The 21,300-nt window shown below is 42.7% G+C and overlaps 1 protein-coding gene across 1 annotated transcript in view; it reads right to left on the minus strand.

Annotated features, from left to right (window-relative positions):
- Window positions 1-209: 209 nt before the first annotated feature.
- cyc (basic helix-loop-helix ARNT-like protein cyc) overlaps window positions 210-21,300 on the minus strand; it is a 31,295-nt gene continuing 10,204 nt past the window's right edge. Inside the window, exons 7-14 of the mRNA XM_080270052.1 lie at window positions 21,092-21,207; window positions 18,230-18,372; window positions 17,476-17,614; window positions 16,168-16,286; window positions 11,177-11,265; window positions 9,215-9,438; window positions 4,398-4,608; window positions 210-379 (exon numbers count right to left, since the gene is read on the minus strand). Coding sequence (XP_080126178.1) covers window positions 210-379; window positions 4,398-4,608; window positions 9,215-9,438; window positions 11,177-11,265; window positions 16,168-16,286; window positions 17,476-17,614; window positions 18,230-18,372; window positions 21,092-21,207 — 1,211 coding nt within the window. The remainder of the gene's footprint in view (window positions 380-4,397; window positions 4,609-9,214; window positions 9,439-11,176; window positions 11,266-16,167; window positions 16,287-17,475; window positions 17,615-18,229; window positions 18,373-21,091; window positions 21,208-21,300) is intronic.

Consider the following 21,300-nt stretch of genomic DNA (forward strand, 5'->3'; position numbering starts at 1 on the left):
ACATTAATGCTCTCTTGTACGGTATGTTATTCAGTGTAAGCTCTGTGGATATTATAAAGACAAATAACATACAAGGGCAGTGAGAAGATGTAGTATGCAATTAAACTGTTAAGGAAGAGCTGACAGAAAGCCACCTAAGCCACAGGGAATACACACCTAGGATATCAGGGTGGGTTGGGTGGAGCAAAAGGGAGGTAGAGTGAAGAGAGCTAGGGCAGGGGCCAAGGTAAATGTGAGAAGTCAACTGGGCCACCCAGACCAGCATCTGCTTCAAGGAGACTCATAATGACCGCCATGGCCGCCTCATCGGAGTCACTGGTTCCGTCCGTCTCAAGGTCACGTCCACTCACCACATCCATCAAGTCACCCTCATTAGACACTGTGGGCAGGATAATGTGTATAGAATAAGATGTAACATTTCTGATCTTATAATTATTCTTACTGCTTACAGACAGGGTTCAATAGGCCTGTACCACACCACCTTCTTGGATTCTGTTGGAGGACCAAAGGAGAACACTGTAACATTTCTGATCCTGTAATTCTTCTTACTCCCAAAAAACATGTTACAATAGATTCAATCCTCACACAAAGCCTTGGATGGATGTTACTGCTGCTTAACCCCAGTCATGCCTGACCCAGCAGATCTGTTGAGTGCAGGTAAGAAACTACCTCTACAGGGTCATCCCACAAGTTCCTTACATTGTCAATGTTGTGTCTACACCTTAGTGTGGCACTTGTTCTGTATTTGCCCATAATGTGGGCCTGTTCTACAAGAGAGGCACATTGTCACATGTGATTCCACCCAACCCAAGTCTAATGTGGTAACTGAGGAGGGCCAGATGGTGTCCTGATCTAAGCCTAGTTACAGCAGGTGAATTCCATCACCTCTATTAAGGATACCTCTGATGTGTGTTTGTTTGGAGATGGGTTTATGCTATGGTGTTCTGACTGAAGTGATGTTTTGCTCTGTCCGTGAAATGGGTATGTAGGTGTTTCTTCATTGCTATAGTCGCGGCACACGACTCTGAGGTTGTCATTATTGTACCCTGGCAACCTACCATTCAAAAGTGCATCCAATTTCATATCATATTATACACGAATCATATTATTATGCACGAATATATTATACACGAATATTATTACACACGAATCACATGCGTCTCATATTACACATGAAATCAGACACACTTTTGAATGGTAGGTTGCCAGGGCATGATAATAACAGCCTCAGAGTCGCGTGCTGTGACTATAGTGTTGGAGAGTCTGGAGACAGGATGTTGTTGAAGAGGGTCTGGTAATGGTTGCATTGTGACTGTTTTGTGTGTCTAGCTGTATTGTGTGGCTCTGTCATATAATGACAGGGGTGTTCTGTGTTAGCACAAGCTGCCATGTAGAACTGTGTGCCTCTCACATCAAGATATACTTTCTCAAAGTGTGAATGAGCTGTGGGAGTGGTAATGATGCAGGCAGTGATGAAACAACATAAGAGCATTGCTCTGCATGGTCTACATGATGTTGTACTGGGAATCAGACAGAATGGGGGCCCATGCTGGGGAGGCATAGGTCTTCACTGTATGTGGTCCCTGAAGGTAAATCCAGAGCCATGTCACTCCAAGTATCTTAGTGAGGGGTATCTGTGGCAGGTAGAATTTTATTAAATGTTTTTAACTCGTTAACTGCTCTATACAACCTGGGCTGTTCCAAGTGCGATTGCTCAATACAGCCCTGGCTGCACAGGTGAATTTCGAATATAGTGTCATGGTGACCAAGGCCAACCCATGCAAGCATGTTTGAGCCTTCAAAATTGAAACCAAATCCAAAAAAGAAAACGAAAACCATACATTCCAATAGAGAATCAGACACTTCGATTTCCATCCATGGCTTTACCAAGGTAAATATTGAGCTAATATTTTGTTACTATATACAGTACTTTGGCATGTGTTCTCTCAATTACTATGACAAAATATGGCCTTTGGGAAATTTCATTTTTACCCCTATCTCTGCGCACCACGGACACTGCCAAAAAAACCGCCATGCGCAGTTAACGGGTTATGTAAAACATATTTCTGGTTCTTATTTTCTGGATAAGAAATAATGTGATTTGTAGGATGTGGAGTAAAGAAATCCATGGACTACAGAACTCAAAATAAAGAAGTCTGTGGACAACAGATTTGAAGATGACATTTTTAGATGATACAGTCATATGAAGAGTCTATCTATCTATCTACTGCCAGATGCCATAATCCTGTATGGGGTGGCCATTTGACTTTGAGTTAATTGTTTTACGGGAAGGGGCACTAACCCTCCACCAACCCACTTGCTGACACGTAGGGAGCACATTTGGTTTGGTTATATGGTTACCACCCAGCGTTGTAAATGGTTTCTTGGCTTACAGGAAACCATTTGGCTTGTCACTCAATGTAAAGCCACCTGTAAAGGAAAGAAAAGCAATATGATGTGACAGGAAAGATGGGAAACTGGATAAAAAACAAGATGGAGAAAGATTATATATGTGAGTTAATTTGAAGGTGGGAGATGTGACAGGCTGTGAGGACGGTGGTTGGATGTGGTCAATGAGTGTGTAAGAGAGGTCTGGAAGCTAATAAAGCTAGGGAACTGACAAGGAATTGAGCTGGTTGGATGTGTTTTGTATGGACGAATGCATGACAAGGGTTTGCCATCCCCCCCGCCAACCCCCTTTTTTTTATGGGACAGTTGTTGGGTTGACTGTGTTTGATGGGTGGTTGTGAAGCTACGTGTGAAACATATGCCTGAGGTGTGGCCAGGATTCTGGGAGGGTGGTGTGCGAATGGGTGTGTGGCTCATTACATGGGGCAAGCTTGTTGACTAGCTCTCCCAATCCCATTCTTTTTTTTCCTTTTTTTGCTTTCTGGACCTACCTTACCCCACCTTCAGGTGGGAAAAAAGAAGGCAGCATGCTTATTATGATGATGAAGTTTCTGCTTCATAGCTGAGGGACTAAACATACAAAAAAACTGATACTGTATATGGCTCTACAACAATTTTATGATGAATGACATAAAACACTGAATGATGAATAGGTGGCAATTCATCTGCAGCTTAATAGTGAAACAAACTAGAGGTGAAACTACTTTTATACAGTATCTTATCAACTTATCAGCTCATACTTTAGTGATATATTTCTTTTCACAAAACAAAATATGGGGAAAAATATCTATCTGTTCTGTCTACTTAACACTCCTATAGCTGTCTCCCTCAAATATATTTTTCTTCCCTTTATACCATAAACATTCATAATCACACTCTGCAGGTGTTCCCTGCAAATACCGTTTTGTGGTGTCACATTCCCTATTCGATATTCAGCAATTTCATTAGTGCAGTAAAAGTCTTCTCTTTTGGCATCTTTGGGACCAAGCAAGTGCTGAAAGAGCAGAAACTGCCTGATGACCGGGAAAGCCTGCCAAAACATTTCTAGCAATCATGGTCGGTTACCCCAATGCAATCAGTGTCTAGCAAGTATTACTGGTCAACCCTATGTACTAAATATTCAATAATCAACTTATATTTAATGTACAGTATTTAATGATACAATACACATGAACTTACTTTAACCTAGGTGTATCTACATACGTACATCATAAAATACCACAAAAAAGTTTTCAAACTTTCGGAAGGTCCCTCTCACAAAGCCAGACACTCACGAGTCATGATGGCCGATGGCACACCACGCACAGGTACCAGTGGCGAGTCACCGACCCCGTTGCATGTGCCGATTGACTCAGCATATGTGCCGGAAGAGCAGAGAACTTTCATAATGCGACTATTTATGAAAGACCGGAAATACCCTAAGACCCAATGCCCAATAAGAGGACTTTTACTGTATAGATTATTCTTGTAATTGTAATGAAGACAGTGATGATGGTAAATATTAACAGACAGAATGACTAAAAAGCTTAAGAACATAAACTAAACACATTCTGACTCACCTGTCATTCTTATCCTAATGTTTTCTTAGCTGATATAAAACTGTGATTTACATTTACTGTTGTAATCTACATGATTTTATTACTGATGTTATTTACTGTGGTACGGTATTATGCTAGGTAAATAAGATAATGATGATAAAATATCAACAAGTGGAACAATTACAAGATTTAAGAAGGATGCCGGTGCTGGAGAGCGGTGTCTTCATGTGGTGACACTGACACAGTTGGACGGCTCTGCTGCCTTGTTATGTAACTGCCCTCTCAAATCCCTCCCTCTCCCATAACAGGGTGATAGTGGACTGAAGGGTGGGGTAAGCTCCAGCCTGCAATCTACTGGGCTCACATTCAGAAGAATCTAGAGTTAACACTACTACTACTAGCAAGGATGTGAGACTGTCTAGTGGGAAAGCCAAAACCATATTCACGTACCTGGCTGTCTGTGGTTGTTGTTGTGATTGAACTGTGGCTGCTGTGGAGTGGATGACGGGAGGCGGTGGTTGTTGGTGGTATTGTTAGGGGGTGTGGTGCTGGTGGTGGTGCTTGTGGTGTTGGCAGAGGGCTGTCCAGCACCTCGGCTAGTGTCACTGCCAGAGCACGTGCTGGTGTTGCTACTCAGGAGCACATTGTTTTTTGCTGTACTCTGATGGAACAAAGACAACATCATATCAAACTCAGTTGGATCTTTTTGCAAATCAGTTACTTCATTCAGTCAATCCAATCCATTCTTTGTGGAAAATTACTTCAGTCAATCCAATCCATTCTTTGTGGAAAATTACTGTGATACAAAGTTTTAATATGCCTGCCTTTCTTTCACTATATGATAAGATACATATTTTCCTGGGAGGTGGTACCATGAAAATGAAATGTGGATACAAGCTTGGTGATTTCTCACACACTCATCATTCTTAGGGAGGAAAATTACCAAGTCACCGGAGTCAAAATCCAAGCTGACATTCTCATGCTGTAATAAATCTTACTCCAGAAAGATTCCTTTTATTTTTATTTTTTTTAAAATAAGTTTCCAGTGGGTGCTGTGAAATAATTAGCTGGTTCTGGCAATGCTCTGGCTCCCTGTCCACAGAAAACATCTGATGTACCGTAGTCAACCTCAATATTTTGGGGATGATGCAAGGTATGATATGATTTTATTTAAACCCTAGGAAACCCCCCAAAAAATGCTCATTTTACAACACTATTTTCTGTAGAATGACAGAACAGCTGACTTCCAATTCGCTGCTACTCTGCTCTTAAAGCCTGGATTTTCTGACTGCATATATATATATATATATATATATATATATATATATATATATATATATATATATATATATATATACATACATATATATATATATATATATATATATATATATATATATATATATATATATATATATATATATATATATATAGGTGGGGGCACCCATCATCCACTCACTCAATGTAGAGTGATGCCATATGAGTGCTACACTGAGTGACAAGCCAAATGGTTTCCTGTACCCAGGAAACCATTTACTATGCTGGGTGGTAACCATATAACTGGGGTTTCAGGCAGGGTTAAGTGTCCCCCAGATTCCCCTATCCAAAATCACTTAATCATGGCAGTCATTTCAGAGAGCCTCGGAGGGCCCAATACTTGCCCAGGGCCCCAACCAAATGGGCAGACTCACGTGGCCATGTGGAATGTGAGCGGTGTGAATGAGGAAAGCAAGAGGGTGGAAGTGGTGAATGTGTTCAAGAGTGCGAGATATGCTGTGATGGCACTGTGTGAAACGAAGATGAAAGGGTGCAAAGTGGAGGAATGGGAGGGTGTGAAATGTGTAAGATAGGGAATGAATGGGAGAGGAAGATGTAAAGAAGGAGTTGCTTTGTTGATGAATAAGGTGTGGCAGAGTGGAATGACAGACTACAAATGTGTCAGCTTGAGGTGTATGTATGTCAAGTTCAAGTTTGAGAAGGTGAAAGTGGGAGTGATTGTAGCGTATGCACCATGTGAGGACAGGAGTGAGAGAAAGACAGGTTTTGGGATGAGCTGGGTGTAGTGGGAGAAATGCCCAGGAGCTATAAAGTGATAGTGATGGGGGATATGAATGGAAGAGTAGGCACTGGTCCTAAGGATGACAAAATGGGTTGTTATGGAGTACCAGGAGAAAATGATAATGGGAATCGACTAAAGGATTTGTGTCTGGAGAGGAGGCTGTGCATTTGTAATTCGTATTTCAAACACAAAGATGCACATAAATATACATGGTATAGAGGGAACGGGGATCGGGCTGAAAGAAGCCTGATTGATTACGTGCTCGTAGAGAGGTCGATGATGGGAATGGCTGCTGACACGAGGGCTGTGAAAGGATGATCATATGATTGTGGTATGCAAGATCAAGCTGAGAGGAGTGAGGTGGATCAAGAGAGAGAAGAGCAGTCTGGGTGAAAGACTGAAAGTTGAGAAGCTGAGGATCAAAGAAGTGGCAGATGATTACATGACCAAAGTAGAAGACGGGTTTGAATCAGTGAACTGGAATGAATTGGATCTGGACAGCCTGTGGAATGCATACAGGGACTGCTTAGTTAAGAATGCTATAGAAGTGTGTGGTGTGGCAAGAGTATTAACACAAAAGAAGGGTACGGCATGGTGGGATGAGGAGGTTAAGAGAGCGGTGGAGGAAAAGTGGAAGAAGTGGCTAAAGTGGTTACAGGATAGGGGTTCAGTTGAAATAAGAACTGAGTATATCGAGAGCAAGAAGCACGTAAAGAGACTAGTGAAGAAGAAAAAGAAGGAGGTAAATGATGATCTGGGAAGAAAAATGAATGCAAACTACTCTGAAAATAGGAAGTTATTCTGGAAAGAGGTGCAGAAATGTGGAAGTGAAAGCAGAAAGAAATGTGATAGTGTCAAGGATGCAGGTGGTAGGTTACTAACCCATGGAGATGAAGTAAGGACCAGATGGAAAGAATATATTGAAAGCCTGATGAATGGGAATAGAGAGAGCAGAGCAGCTGTAAACATGATTGGTTTTGGGGGTGTGCAGAGAAGGAATGCAGTGCCAGGAGACGTGACACTCGCACAGGTGAAGAGCGCTGTGAAACGGCTGAAACATGGGAAAGTAGCTGGAGTTGATGAGGTGTATGCACAGATGCTTAAATGTAGTGGAGAGATTGGAATGAAGTGCTTGTTGGAGATATGTAAGAAGGCATGGATGAGTGAAACTGTGCCTGCAGAGTGGAAAAAGGCTGTGATTGTACCCCTGTACAAAAATAAAGGTGAGTGAAGTGAGTGCAAGAATTATTGTGGCATTAGTTTACTGAGTGTGGTAGGGAAGGTATATGGAAGAATTGTTATAGGGAAAGTAAGAGAGATATCAGAAGTCCTAGTAAGTGATGAACAGGGTGCCTTTAGGAGTGGCAAAGGATGTGTGGATCAAGTACTTGCAGTGAGACAGATAGTAGAGAAGGCTTGTGAGATGAAGCATAAGGCATTTATGGCATTCATGGATCTGGAAAACGCATACGACAAAGTAGACAGAGAAGGATTGTGGAAAGTTTTGCACATGTATGGCGTAGATGGTAAGCTTCTAGGTGCTGTCAAAAGTTTTTATGATGGTAGCGAAGCATGTGTAAGGGTTAATGGGCATCTAAGTGAATGGTTCACGATCGGTGTGGGCATGCGACAAGGTTGTGTGATGTCCCCAAGGTTGTTCAATATATATATGGATGGGGTGATGAGAGAAGGAAAAACATGAGTAATGGAGAAAGGGATGGCGTTGGTAATGAATGATGACAGATGGAATATCTCAAATTTGTTGTATGCTGATGATGCAGTACTGCTTGCAAGTACTGGACAAGAACTTGGTAAGCTAGCGCAGAGTTTTGCTGATGTCTGTGAGTGTCGTGCCTTGAGAGTAAATGTAGAGAAGAGTAAAGCGATGGTTACTGAGAGAGAAGGTGACTCACAATATGATGTCACAGTGAATGGAGAGAGACTGGAATTGGTGAGAGAGCTCAAATACTTGGGTACAGTGACAGAAAAGAGAGGAAAATGTACAAAAGAAGTTGAAAGAAGAGTGACACAAGAAAGAAAAGTAGCTGGTGAAATGAAGGCCCTGATAAGGAACAGAGGCTTGAGTGCTGCAGCTGCATGAGGCTTACATGAGGGAGTGTTAGTGCCACCTCTAACATATGGATGTGAGACTATGGTGTGGCATGAAAATGAAAAGTCAAGAGTAAGAGCAGTGGAGATGGGACTGCTGAGGAATGTATGTGGAGTACAGAAAGTGGATAGGATACGAAATAATGTGATTCGTGAAAGGTGTGGAGTGAGGAAGTTGGTGGACACCAGAATCGAAGAGAGTGTCCTGAAATGGCATGGTCATGTGGAAAGAAGGGATAACAATAGAGTGGTGAAAAAGGTATACCTGAGCGAATTTGAAGAAGGAAGGAGGCGAAGTAGGCCAAGGAGAAGGTGGAGTGATATGGTCGATGAGTATTTGAGGAAGAGAGGTTTGGAAGTCGGTGAGGCTACGGAACTGACAAGAGATCGAGTTGGCTGGATGAATGTTGTGAGGACAAGTGCATGATCAGGGATTTTGGCACCCCTTGTGAGCATGGTAGCATCCAGATTGACTCAATCGGATACATTTGTGTGAAGTTGCAGAATGTATGGTGAATGTTTCTGGCATATCCGGTAAAGACAGGATTCCGGGGGCGAGAATGAGGAGTGAATGGAAGTGTGGCCTATTTGGATAAGTTTGTGGTGTCTATACTTTGCTACTCCTCATCCTGCCCTTGGGTGGGAAAGGAGGTCCGGATGATGATGATGATGTTATACTGTACGTATATATATATATATATATATATATATATATATATATATATATATATATATATATATATAAAAGTGTTCTATTCACAGGTAGTTTTAAAGACCTGTGCTTTGTTCCCTTAAGCCAACATGGCAGAGGTAAAAATGACACCATACTTCCCTTCTCACACTGGCAAATTATCATCGCCCAATGCCTTGCTCTCTCTTCGGAACCCTCTGACAGGGGACAGCCCTGACAGAACCACCATTAGGCTACTCTGTCCTGACATAAGTCTCTCATTCTCTATGACACTCCTCTTCCTCTTCCTTCACTCTCACTAAGATACTGATTCACTTTCCTCCATGCCATATATAGTCTGCCTGTTCCAACTCATGATCTCCTTCTCCAGGAAACAATATGCATACACAGTAGAACCAAACAGCTTACCCTGTGTGTGGTGATGTCTGGACGCAGGAGGGCAGCAAAGGATCTGTCTGATGCCCCTGATCCCAAGATGCCTTCAAAGGGAGAGACAGGACTGTTGGATTCTGAGTCACCTCGTCGCTGACTGTCCAGCACCTCGTCTGCAATCTGACGCCCAATCTTCCCTGCCTGCATGCCACTGCCACCACCCAGCAGCTGACTCCCACTGCTGGATGATGCTGCTCCACCTCAAAGGGAAGCCAGAGTATTATTGTTAATGCAGTGATTAACCAAAAATGCAATCACAGTTATTCTCTTCAATTCAATCATGTATTCTTTATTTCATTCTTGCTACCTCTTTTTAATAACCTGATGCAGTTAAGGAGAATTTTTTCAAACTGGGGATTTAATGCAACTTTTATTGCTACTGCACAATACATCTACTGACTGCTTCACTTTTCCCTATGATGAAATAAACAGTCTAGTAGAGGCGAGAATATGCCAAAACAATCACCATCATCCTGACATTTTTTTCCCCACCTCAGGATGGATGGGGTGAAGTAGGATCCAAAAACAAGGAGAATATGTATGAAAGTGGAAGAGATATCAACAGAATTTCCAGTAAAAGTGACCACAAAATCATTAACTAACACATTAATCATGTCCACAGAACTCTGACTATGCCTCACAAACCAGTTATAAGACCAAAGAAAACCTATGTAAGGATTAATATGGCTATACAGGAAAAACACTGGCACATAACACCACTAATACACACAGCAAACTCTCCTTCATAATTTTAGATTAGATATGATGTACAGGAAAAATTACAGTCTAATGCAAGCGTATTAGTAACAGGAGGAAAAATGTGAAGTGCAAACTGCCATAAAGGAAGTGTATGGCAAAGAGTGACCTGCAATAGTATGACTTAGAAAATAAGTAGATACTGGAGAAATATGACCTGCAAACATTGGTATAAAGGAAAACTAAGAAAAAACTTAAAAGTTCATGGAAAACTGTCACCAGCAGCTAAACAGTGGTAAACAGGATAACTATAAGAAAAAAAGAAAAAAAAAAGTGTGACCTACAAAGGGTGTTATGTGTGAGAAGTTGGAAGTTGGGGGGGGGAGGGAGAAAGCAAAGGGGAGTAATATACAGGAACACAGGGAAAAAGGCAAAAAGCAAACACACACACACACAAACACACAAAAATAAGCAAAATGATACATTATAAATGAAGACTGGGAAAAATATTTGAAGCAAACATTGGCATGATGGAACAATCAGGAAAAATTTGGAAAACCAAGTAAAAACAAAGTCTAAATATACCAAGTCAGTCCGCACGCAGGAAGGCGAGGCTTACATGTAATGTCACAACGCCCCTCTGTTTTCTGTGATATCGGAGCCTGGCTCCGATATCACAGAAAACAAATCAAGGGGAAGCTTGTATATGGATGTGACCCCAAAGTTCTACGTAATTCTCTTTTCTTTTCCCCCTTATTTTCTGTACCCCTACCACACCATTTTTCTTTATTAACTGTAAGTATACCACCCTTACTTAAAAATTTATATAAACAGTACCAACAGTCAAATCAGGTTATAGGGATATGTGCAACCTGAACTGTCTCAATGAAGACTGACTCTAGCCCCCGTAATGAACCCAGCAACTGAAGGCACTGTGACATCATGTGCGACTCCAACTAAATTCTTGCCGAAAGTGGACTGACTTTGTATATTTTGACTTTGAGTAAAAACATGCCCTGCATACAGTGATACATGGTACATCTAAAAGTATCCATCCATCCATCATCCAATCCTACAATGCCCCATGAGGAGCGTAGGAGCCCGGGGCTAGGAAAGTTGGTCCTGGCATTTAAGATGAGAGTGATTTATCTAATGAAAAACATGATTACAAGACTGATAAAAAGCAGAAGTAATGACTTGTGTGATCAGTAAACTCTGGTACCTATACAAAGGAATACTCACCTGGTGAGCTTAGGAACTCACTGAAGTTGCTGTAGGACTGAGATACAGATTCATTGGTCATGGTGCTCTCCACCACACCTGCCTCTGACCTGAAAACACAGAAGCAAATGTTAATCCACAGTTACCTAACCTCAAGTGTGATGTGAAGAGGTTAACCAGTCAGCAGTAAGTGAATACGTAATGATCTAGCAATTCACTTAATAACCATGTATTGGTGATATATTGCTTCCTCTGTCTCTAACTACATCTCATTCCACCACTCAATATTCCTCATTCATACAGCTAACATTTACATCAATCATATACAGGTGCTTGCTGACAGTATATTTACAAATGCTCCTGTAACTCATATCTGTTAATCTATACTGTCACCTACTGCCAAACATTCATTTCGATAATAATATAAATGAAACATTTTAACCACTTAATATTTTTCCAGACTGCAGTTAAAGCATCTTCTTTATGTTTCTTCCATGGATTATTTATATTTTACAAAGACTTTGCATTCTATTTTATTCTGCTCTTCTTTGAAACACAAATTCATAACTTATGTTTTCCACCTTTATCATCATCATCTAATCCTGTGTTTTCCCATGAGGAGCGTAGAAGCCCGGGCTAGGTAAGTTGGTCCTGACATTTAAGATGAGACTGACCAGCCTCACTTATTCCTGAGTGGCATTATGTATGCAATAAATCCCACCTACCCCTTGGATATAAACCGACACAGGCTCAATCCGGTTGGAGCGTCTTAATTACCCATTAACCCCTAAAACGCGGCTGTGTACGCGCGATCCCCCCCCCTGTGGTGGGGTTGTAGCGGGGTCTGAGTACCTGTGGAAAAATATTTGCCAAAAATCATAGATTAACCCTAGAGCATTAAAATTTTTATGGCATATATTACTTACATTCAGCTATCTCCTGAGCCACATGTTGAGCCTTCGTTGACTACCAAAGGACTTGTGAAGACTTGCAAAGTTGGGTAACAAAGTCTTCACTCTCACACCTCCAGAAACCCGGTTTTCTTTCTACCACAGCCTCAATCTGTCACAGTACACTTTATACAACAACGTACAGGTTGTTTGGAATCCGTATTTGTAAATAAGAACTGAAAATAAGGCAAAAATGGACGAAGCGCACGGCCGACTTGCAGCGCGGTGGCGATCTTCCCGTTAATATTGTCACATTTGCCTTTTCTCGGCAAAAAACACGTATACTCCTTTTTTTTCCATCATAGGACTTCGCAAACGTTTGCCTGTCACTATTACGGTCATAAAAATCAATGTCACTGCCAGTATTGTGGATTGGGACTGAGGAAGACCACCGCGGCGTGAGTTTATTCAGCCTTAAGGCAGGCACTTTATTCTCGCTCCTGTCGGCCACTCGCACTTCATTTCTATCGCTCACTTTCACTGTATCTGTTTTTTTTTTTGCCTTATTCATCAGTGTCACTGTCCAGTGTTATAAAAATAATATTTTATACACAAAAAACTTTCACTTTCAGAACATAGAATAGGAAAATATGCTTTTATCTTTTTACACTGGAGTGACTGTCACTCGCAATACTTATATGATTACTATGTACAATTATTTACAACAAAAAACACTGTAACTGTCAGTGCTTTTACAAGTACATACACTAATTTACACTCATCAGGCTGTCACTGTCAGCACGTAAAAGAAAACTAAACAATATTATCACTGTCACTCTCAGTATTTTTCCCAATATTTTTACCCTTATTTTCAAAATCTACTTTTTTTTTTTTTTTTTTTTTTTTTTAAATGCGAGGAAGAAGGAACCAAAGGCCATGGACTTAGGCTGTGGTAGTCGAAAAAACACGGGTAAGCACAGAGGGGAACTTTGCACTCTTTGCACTGCAAGGAGGTGCGCCTAAAAGTTCTTTCCTGCCTGGTAGTGTGGCTGCACACATGACACCTCCTCAGTGCTTTCCCCCTCTTTGCAGTGGCTGGCAGTGGCTCCAGGCGGTGTCGCTGAAGGTAGGCCATACACTGTAGGCGGTCTGGAGGTGTGTGAGGGTGGCGTTTTGGACCTGTAGAAAGCACCTGGCCGTAATGCTGAAGCAGCTGGTAGACACAAGTCTTGGAGAACCTTCTGAGAGAGTAGTTGGCTGGCTTCCTGTTCTTGATTTTATACAGGATGAAGGCGTTCAACATGTACATGTCAATCAAGTGCAAGAACACCTTCCTGTACCAACGACGATTTTTCCTCAGACAGTCAATCTCTCCAATCATCATATCCGACTTGTCCACCAGCCGCATATTGACGTTATAGTCAATGACAGCATCAGGCTTCATCACAGGCTCGCCAGTCCTTCTGTCGACCTTCCCTGTTGCCAGCATTTCACCCTTGTGTACTGTGGTGAGCATGTTCACGACTCTCTTATCATGCCACCTGATCGCAAGCATCTTGTCAGATTTCTTCAGGTGCACGTCTCCCCGCTTTGACTTTTCAGCCTCTGGGAAGGCAGGGTAATGTGCCCTGTTACTTCTGACAGTGCCACAGGAGCCGACGCCGTGTTCAGAAAGGTACTTGGTGAGTTTTGGAGCTGTATAGTAATTGTCCGTATACAGGACATGATTCTCGCCAAAGTACTTTTCCAAAAGCACTTTCACCACAGAACCAGAGAATCCAAGGGGGTCAGTCTTATCCAAGTCGACATTGCTGGCAGTGTAGATGACGAAGTCAAGGATGAACCCCGTCTTGCAGTCGCACAGCACGAAAAACTTGATTCCAAAGCGGTGGTGTTTGCTTGGAATGTACTGGACGAACCGAAGACGGCCCCTGAACAATACCAAAGACTCGTCAATCACAACTTTCTTGAAAGGGCGCAAGAACCTCATAAACTTATCTTTGATCATGTTCAGGATTCCCCTCACTTTCCATAATGGGTCAGTTTGGGAAGGCTCATCATTATTCGCGAAGTGAAGATAAGTCATCAGCTGCCTAAAACGATCGCGGCTCATGTATTTATTGAATATGGGTGTTGGGCACAGCTCGTCGGAACCCCAGTACTCTTCCAACTTATGCTTCCAGTTGTGCGGCATAAGCAACATCAAGGCAATAAATACAAAAAGCTCGCGGATCGTCAAAGGCACCCATGATGCCATCCGTGACGTGGATGGCGTCGCAGCCTCACCTTCTTCTTCGCGAACTGGCGCACACTGCCCCTCGTACCTGTTTGTCTCGGTACAGATGTGCTCCATAACCTCGTCGTCAAGGAAGGCCAACAGGTAGTCAACACATTCACCATCGTCGTCCACAGGGAAGTCAGCCTGAAGTCCACACTCACTTTCGTCAAAGGGCAGATCTTCAGGCACAAAATCTGATCCCTCTGACCACACGAAAGCATCTAAAGTTCCCTGCCTAGGCTGGGAGGTGCTTGGGGCGGCGGGGGGTGAGGCAGGTCGTGTGGGAGTGGGTGAGGCAGGCTGGGCAATAGTAGGTAAGGGAGAGGCTATCCCAGGCCGTGTTGGTGTTGTGGTGGTGGTGGTGGTGGTGGTGGGAGGGACATTATCGCTTGGGTCAAGGTCACCCGCGGTGGCGTGACTCCTGAGTTGCCTAGTGGGAGTTAGCCTAGGGGACTTAACTTTACTGACACGAACACTAGGCCTACGATAACCTCTCATACGTAACATTGCTCGTCTACTTCCCTTTCTCGGTGGTGATGGAGACTCCGATGACTCAGGAGACAGGACAGCAGACGAGGAGGACGAGAGAAGAGGGCTGGGAGAACGTGGTGGGCTTGCGGTGGTGTGGCGTGGCGTAGTGGACAATGGCGGTGCACTGGTGTCTCCGCTCCTCTTCCTTTTTTCTCCCTTTCCATATTCGAGGCCCCTTTTCACCGGGGCCTTCCCTGTTGAGGTGCTGGGCACAGTCACAGTTTCCTCCGGCACAGAAATTTTCACTTCAGGGCCTGAATCAGCACTCGATTGTGTCTCTGATTCAGCCAGGCTAGACAAAACACCCACGTCACTGCCATAGTCCATAGAGGCTTTCAACAGTTCTGATGCTATGGCCGAGTCACTTAGCCCCTTGGTAGTCACTGGTAAAGTTTTGAAGGGCGTAGAGGTAACAAAACCCTTTTTCGGAGGGCTAGAAGGCACGGAACTAGAAGAGCTAGAGCCTGACATGGTGTCACCGTGGCAGATTTGTGTGGACTGACGCTATTCTGGGGCAAACCGCACGAAAAAATGACAGTGTGACAACTGGGGAAACAAGCGTTTCCCAATAGCAAAAAGTGCTTGCGAGATGACGGCGCAGATTGACACGTATCAGCCATCCGTGCGTTGCCATATCGCACGACGAGGGAGGGCCGCGCATCGGTGCGTCCGTGGGTAAAAAAAATGAGACTTGGCAACAACCAAGGTCAGTAGTACAAAGGTCAAGTGTGCTAAAAGTAGCTCACGGGTGGCGGGACTGATAGACAATACCAGCTTGAGCCTGCTTGCCCGCGGTTATTCAAAATTAACTCAAATCGCAAACGCGACGACCCGCCGTTTTGCCCTTTGGGCCGACCGTCGCAAATGCGACGATCTGCGTTTTAGGGGTTAAACCTGAATGTGGGGGGGGGGGAAAAAAAAAAAAAAAGCTCTGTCTGCCCAAGACTGTATATAGCAGAGATGTCCAGGTAAAAGTTTCACTCTCATATCCCTCAAATTGATATTTCTTTTCAACAATCTTGAACAATGACTTCTTACAACAACGAATTATCTCAGTTTTGACAACAAACATTTATCATTAACATGCAAGCATGGGAAAATGCTTACACATCTCCCTTTCATCCCAAGTTCATACATCAACTGTACTTATGACAATACTGTAATCTATTCATAAAATGCTTTCCTTCACACATTAATATTTTGTAAAGTAAAAAACTGTATATATAAATATATAAACAAAAAATTACAATGAATCTACTGGTAGACAGAAAAACGAGGGCCCTGAGAAACATGCCAAATAAGAAATAACATACGTGACAACACTGGTCTTTGAGATGATATACTCAATGTCTTTAGTCCATGGGTTACGGAAGGTCCACCAGGAACTCTGCAACCGCACAAACGAACCATCTTTTGTGCGGAACCGGTACATCTGAAGAAGGTGGACAGGTTTATCAGCCGTCAATTCTGTACAATAATTCTCTCTTGACAATGAAATTTATCTTAAGCATCACCTCCATCATTATCAACACTGTTGTGTCTCATGCCTTGACAAAGGATGGCTCTGACAGAACCATCTCTAGGTTAATTTGCCCTCATATAGCTCTCAATTTGTCATTCATTTCTTTTCCTGTTTTCTCTTTCACTTACTTTCTATGTATCTTATACCTCATTACAAGTACATTTACTTAGAATGGTACAATAACTACTGTACTCTTCTATTAAACTTTTGTAATATGCCAGAACCACAGGTCTGAGAAAACATAATACTCCTCCTAAGTCAAATCATCTGACTTCAGTAAAGATGCAGGTCATCACATCTTTTTTTCTAAGACAATAAGAAAGAACCAAAGGCTGAAACTCTACAAAAGTTGTCCCTTCAAGAGGCCACACAGATGAAAGTCAAAATCAACATACATACATAAAAAAGATGCCATACTTCTTCTTAAGGAATACTTGTGGGGTAGGTCATGGTCCAGCTAATGTTTTCTGTGGCCTGGAAACTAAACAAAGTGCCCAGACCAGATAATTACTTTCCAACAATTACTGGAAACTGTTGGGGAAAAAAAGAAAATCTGAGATGTGTAATAAGATTTGTATAAATGTGTCTGTCTGGATTTTGATTCTATGTAAAATCATTTAAAAGTAAGATCATTAAGTGAAAATTGTTCTACAGTAGCTCTGTTGTGTAAAATCAAGGAAAGTTCCACATTATACATTAGTCAATCACTCTGAATTGCTGAATGTGAGACTAGTACCAGTGAAGCTATAATCAAATATATACTTGCCTATCAGGTAATAGTGTTTGTGAGGGGTGGGGATGGGAGGTGCAGCAGCCATCAGTTCCCCTAACCCTTCTCATCCCTTAACTTCATTCCCTGTCACACAGTTACCCTTATAAGTGAGTACAGTATTTGTCTACTGCTAGCACGTCTCACATATAGAAGTTTGAACAAATGGGTGAGTGTATAACGTGGAACAAATCAAATGTTGCCAAGCTTCCCCTAAAGGAATCCCCATTCTGAGGCTGACACAATACAGCTGATGTTTTCCATGGGTTGGATGATGGAACACATCATCCTAACCACAACCAACCCCAATGACTCATCAAAATTACTAACATGTGTGCTGCAGGTCTGTGATGACTGGAGTGTGGTACGATGTGTCTCGGCCAGCAGGGGAATGTCATCCTGGTGAAAGTACTCGTACATACTGGAGCCCAGCAACTCCTGTGGCAGCCAACCCACCAGCAATGATGCCCTGTGAGAAGGAGAAGCTAATGTTATCATAAATCATCATCATCATAACCACTTTTGTCCACCTCAGGATGGATGAGGCAGAGTTCAGAAAAAAAAAGAAAGAACATGCTTGAGGGAGAATTAATCAACAGCATGGCCAGTAGAATGGGCTAGATACTTATTCAGGTACCATTCAAACCCTTATAATTCCATATTAACTTTTGTAGAGTATGCATCTGAGGATAAAAGTTTGCCAAATATTTCATCTTCTTCCCTCAGCTGCTTAATTTTCCTCAGATAAGCTTCATATGCTGCTATACCCACAGATACGATGCATCAGGGAGAAAAGTAACAGACATGCCCTACCTGTAAGGTGACTATGCAATGGTAGGTGATCATTTATCCCTGGCTGGACAGGCCAAAAACTGACATATCTTCATTGCAAATGATATGCTGTACAGTAATATGAATATGGCACGGCCATGAAGAAGTGCTATGGAAAGGATACAGAGATGTAGTACAGTACTATCTCATTCTGCCACTGAGCAATGAAAACTACTGTATGCTGCATAAAGATGAAAATCTCTGCCAAGTTAAGGTGAAAGAACTATAGTACTGACTTTCTCACAAGACTCACCTCTGATCAATAAAAACAAATTTGCCATCACTGGTGTGCTTAGATATGAAGTCTATTGGCTGTGGCAGGAGTGTACGGCCAAACCGTGAGCCCTCGGCAGCTCCAGTTGAGAGCAATGGTTGGTGTACTCGACCCACAGCAACCTGCGCATACATAAATTGGTACATGCAATCCTTGGTATAAATCATGGATGTGTTCCAATGTATCACAAATGTTTCCATTAAAATCTATCTGTCAATGTATTGCCAGATGCCTTAATCCCGTAAAGGGTGGCCACAAACAAATCGCCTCCATGTCACCCTTTCCCCGCCATTTCACTGCCCTGCATCCAGCTCACACCCTCCTCTCATAAATACCTCTCCACTCCACTCCTCCATCTCATCCTTGGCCTCCCCCTCCCTTTCCCCCCTCCCATCTCACTCACATACACTCTCCTCATTAGTCTCTCCCTCTCCATCCTCTCCATATGTCCATTAAAATGCTACTGTAAATTAGGGGAAATAAGATATATCAGAATGAGAAATAGGTAATCGATGCAACTGCATACAGGGGTTGGGGGAATGAATATTCTGACCACCAACTTGCGGTGAAAGTCAAGGTTCAAGTGAAATGGAGGAGCAGAAGGAGGGAAGGGCAGGAGAACATAGTCCATACAAGCAGGGTAGGAGAAAAAAAAAAAAAAAAAAGAATATAAGAAAGAAGTGGAGGAGCGATTGGGTAAATATGATTTGGAGCAGATGGGGGAGGTGGAAGGTGTGTGTAAGATTTTCACAGGAGAAATCTGTGCACCATTTGAGGTGGTGTGTGGGGTCAAGAGAAGACAAACGGGGGTGCAAAGAACAGTATGGTGGAATGAAGAGGTGAGGCAAACTGTGGAGCAAAGAAGAAGCCATATAGTGAGTGGATGGGAAGCAGAGGCATGAAGGAAGTTCAGAGACGGAATAGAGAGTTATATGAATAGAGAAAGAGAGAGGTGATAAGATTAAAAAGTGAAGGTGGGGGCGCTCACCATCCACTCACTCGATGTAGTGCTGCTCTCAGGTGTCTGCCCTTTCCTCTCCTGCCTCTTTTCCTTTCTTCCTCCTCTGTCTTTCTTTACTTCATGCTTTCCTCGTCCTTCTGCCTACAGGTGACTTTACACTCCCTCCTTTGTCTTTCCTTCCTTCATTCTTTCCTGTTCCTTCTGCCTCTGGGTGACTCTACACTGGGTGACAAGCCAAATGGTTTCCTGTTCACCAGAATACCATTAACTACGCAGGGTGGTAACCATATAACCAAACTACGGTGCCAGGTGGTTTAGTGGGCAATTGCAGCACTCCAATCGGATTTTGCCGATGAAGGTTTATATCCAAGGGGTGGTTGGGGTTATTGCTCACATAATGCCACTCAGGGATGAGTGAGGCTGGTCACTCTCATCTTAAATGTCAGGACCAGCTTGCTAGCCCTGGGCACCTACCCTCCTCACTGGGCAACACAGGATTGGATGATGGATGGATGGATCAATAAGGAATTGGGAACTGAGCATGGAAGTAAAAAAGTCGCTGTATGATAGTACTGTGGTACCAATTCTAATGCATGGAAGTGAAGATTGGACCTTGTTGGAAGGACACAAGTCAAGAGTGAGACAAGCAGAAATGAGTTATCTGAGAGGAGTATGTGGGGTTCAATGGAGAGACAGACTGACAAATGAGGAAACGAAGAAGAGTTGTGGTATGGATGTGGATGTGGTAGAAAGCAATAGGAAAAATACACTGGGGTGGTTTGGACATGCGGAGAGGGTGGAAAGAGAGAGACTAACGAGAAGAGTGTATGTGAGTGAGGTGGAGGGAAGGAGAGTCCAAGGATGAGATGGAGGGATGGAGTGGAGAGGTATATGTGAGAAGGAGGGTGTGAGCTGGGAGCAAGGCAATGAAGTGGCACTGGACTGGGCAACATAGAGATGATTTGTTTGTGGCCACCCCTTACGGGATTGAGGAGTCTAGCAATAGATTGATAGAAAGAATTGTAACACACACACACACACACACACACAATGATTATGAAAACTTGGCAGAGAGGAATGGAAAAACACTAAAATGTACAAGCTGTACGAAAAAGTAAAAAAAAAAAAAAAAAAAAAAAAGAATAAAATAAAATATGCACCCCCACCTACCCCCCCATAAAACTAACAATAATAATAATAATAATAATAATAATAAAATAAATGTTACAATATAACACAGAATTTTGAAAATATGGCAAGACAAGGACTGGTACATGCTTTCCTCTTGTGTTAGTGTTTGAGGTGATGTGTGTTTTGTTTCTTTATTTGCATTTATACATAATTTCTTCTGTGTTCTTTGCATATGTGTATATCTGGTAACTTCTCTGTATATACTGGTGTATGTTTTTTCTCCATATAAGTATTCAGGCATACTGTACCGTATATTGTGTGCGTTCTCTATATGCCTATGTTTGCAACTGTTATCGTTGTTGTTTAACCCCAGTCCGTATGACTGAATAAAACTGTCAGCCACAGTTAAGCAACTGCTCCTGTGGAGCCGTCCTACAGATACAATACAGTACATATGCCATGCAGAGAACCAGCACCCTCCTGTCGTACAGTGCCTCACCAGGATAGGACCATGGACCAAGCTCCTTTCCCATGGTAAGGTGTTGGGAAATATGAGGAGGTCTGGCTCCTGGATGGAATGCTGCAGCTGTTGTGCTCCACCCTGGGTGCACATTGCCAACACTTGTAAGCTCCTCGTCAGTGCCAAATGTATGTTTGCTTTATGTATGTTTTTGTGTTTATGCTACTTTGTTTAAAAGTGTATGTTCATGTCTGCTGGAAGGTGTGACACTGAAGCCAAGTAAACTCACTAGACAGGAGAGATTGCAGGATTCTGAGTCACTGCCTGAGTCCTCTTCTAAAGGATCCTTGGTGGGTGCCCAAGACTTGAGGTAGCCGGTAAAGTGGATCACACTGTATTTCTTGTCTGTCAGGGGGAAAGTGAGAGAGCATGGGCATGGGCATAAATGAGATACAGTGCAGTGAATGAATATATGTGAGTAGATACATATGTCTGGCT

This window comes from Coenobita brevimanus, chromosome 39 (assembly GCF_032717465.1).
Source record: "Coenobita brevimanus isolate Jiangsu-jjx chromosome 39, ASM3271746v2, whole genome shotgun sequence".
Taxonomy (NCBI): Eukaryota; Metazoa; Arthropoda; class Malacostraca; order Decapoda; family Coenobitidae; genus Coenobita; species Coenobita brevimanus.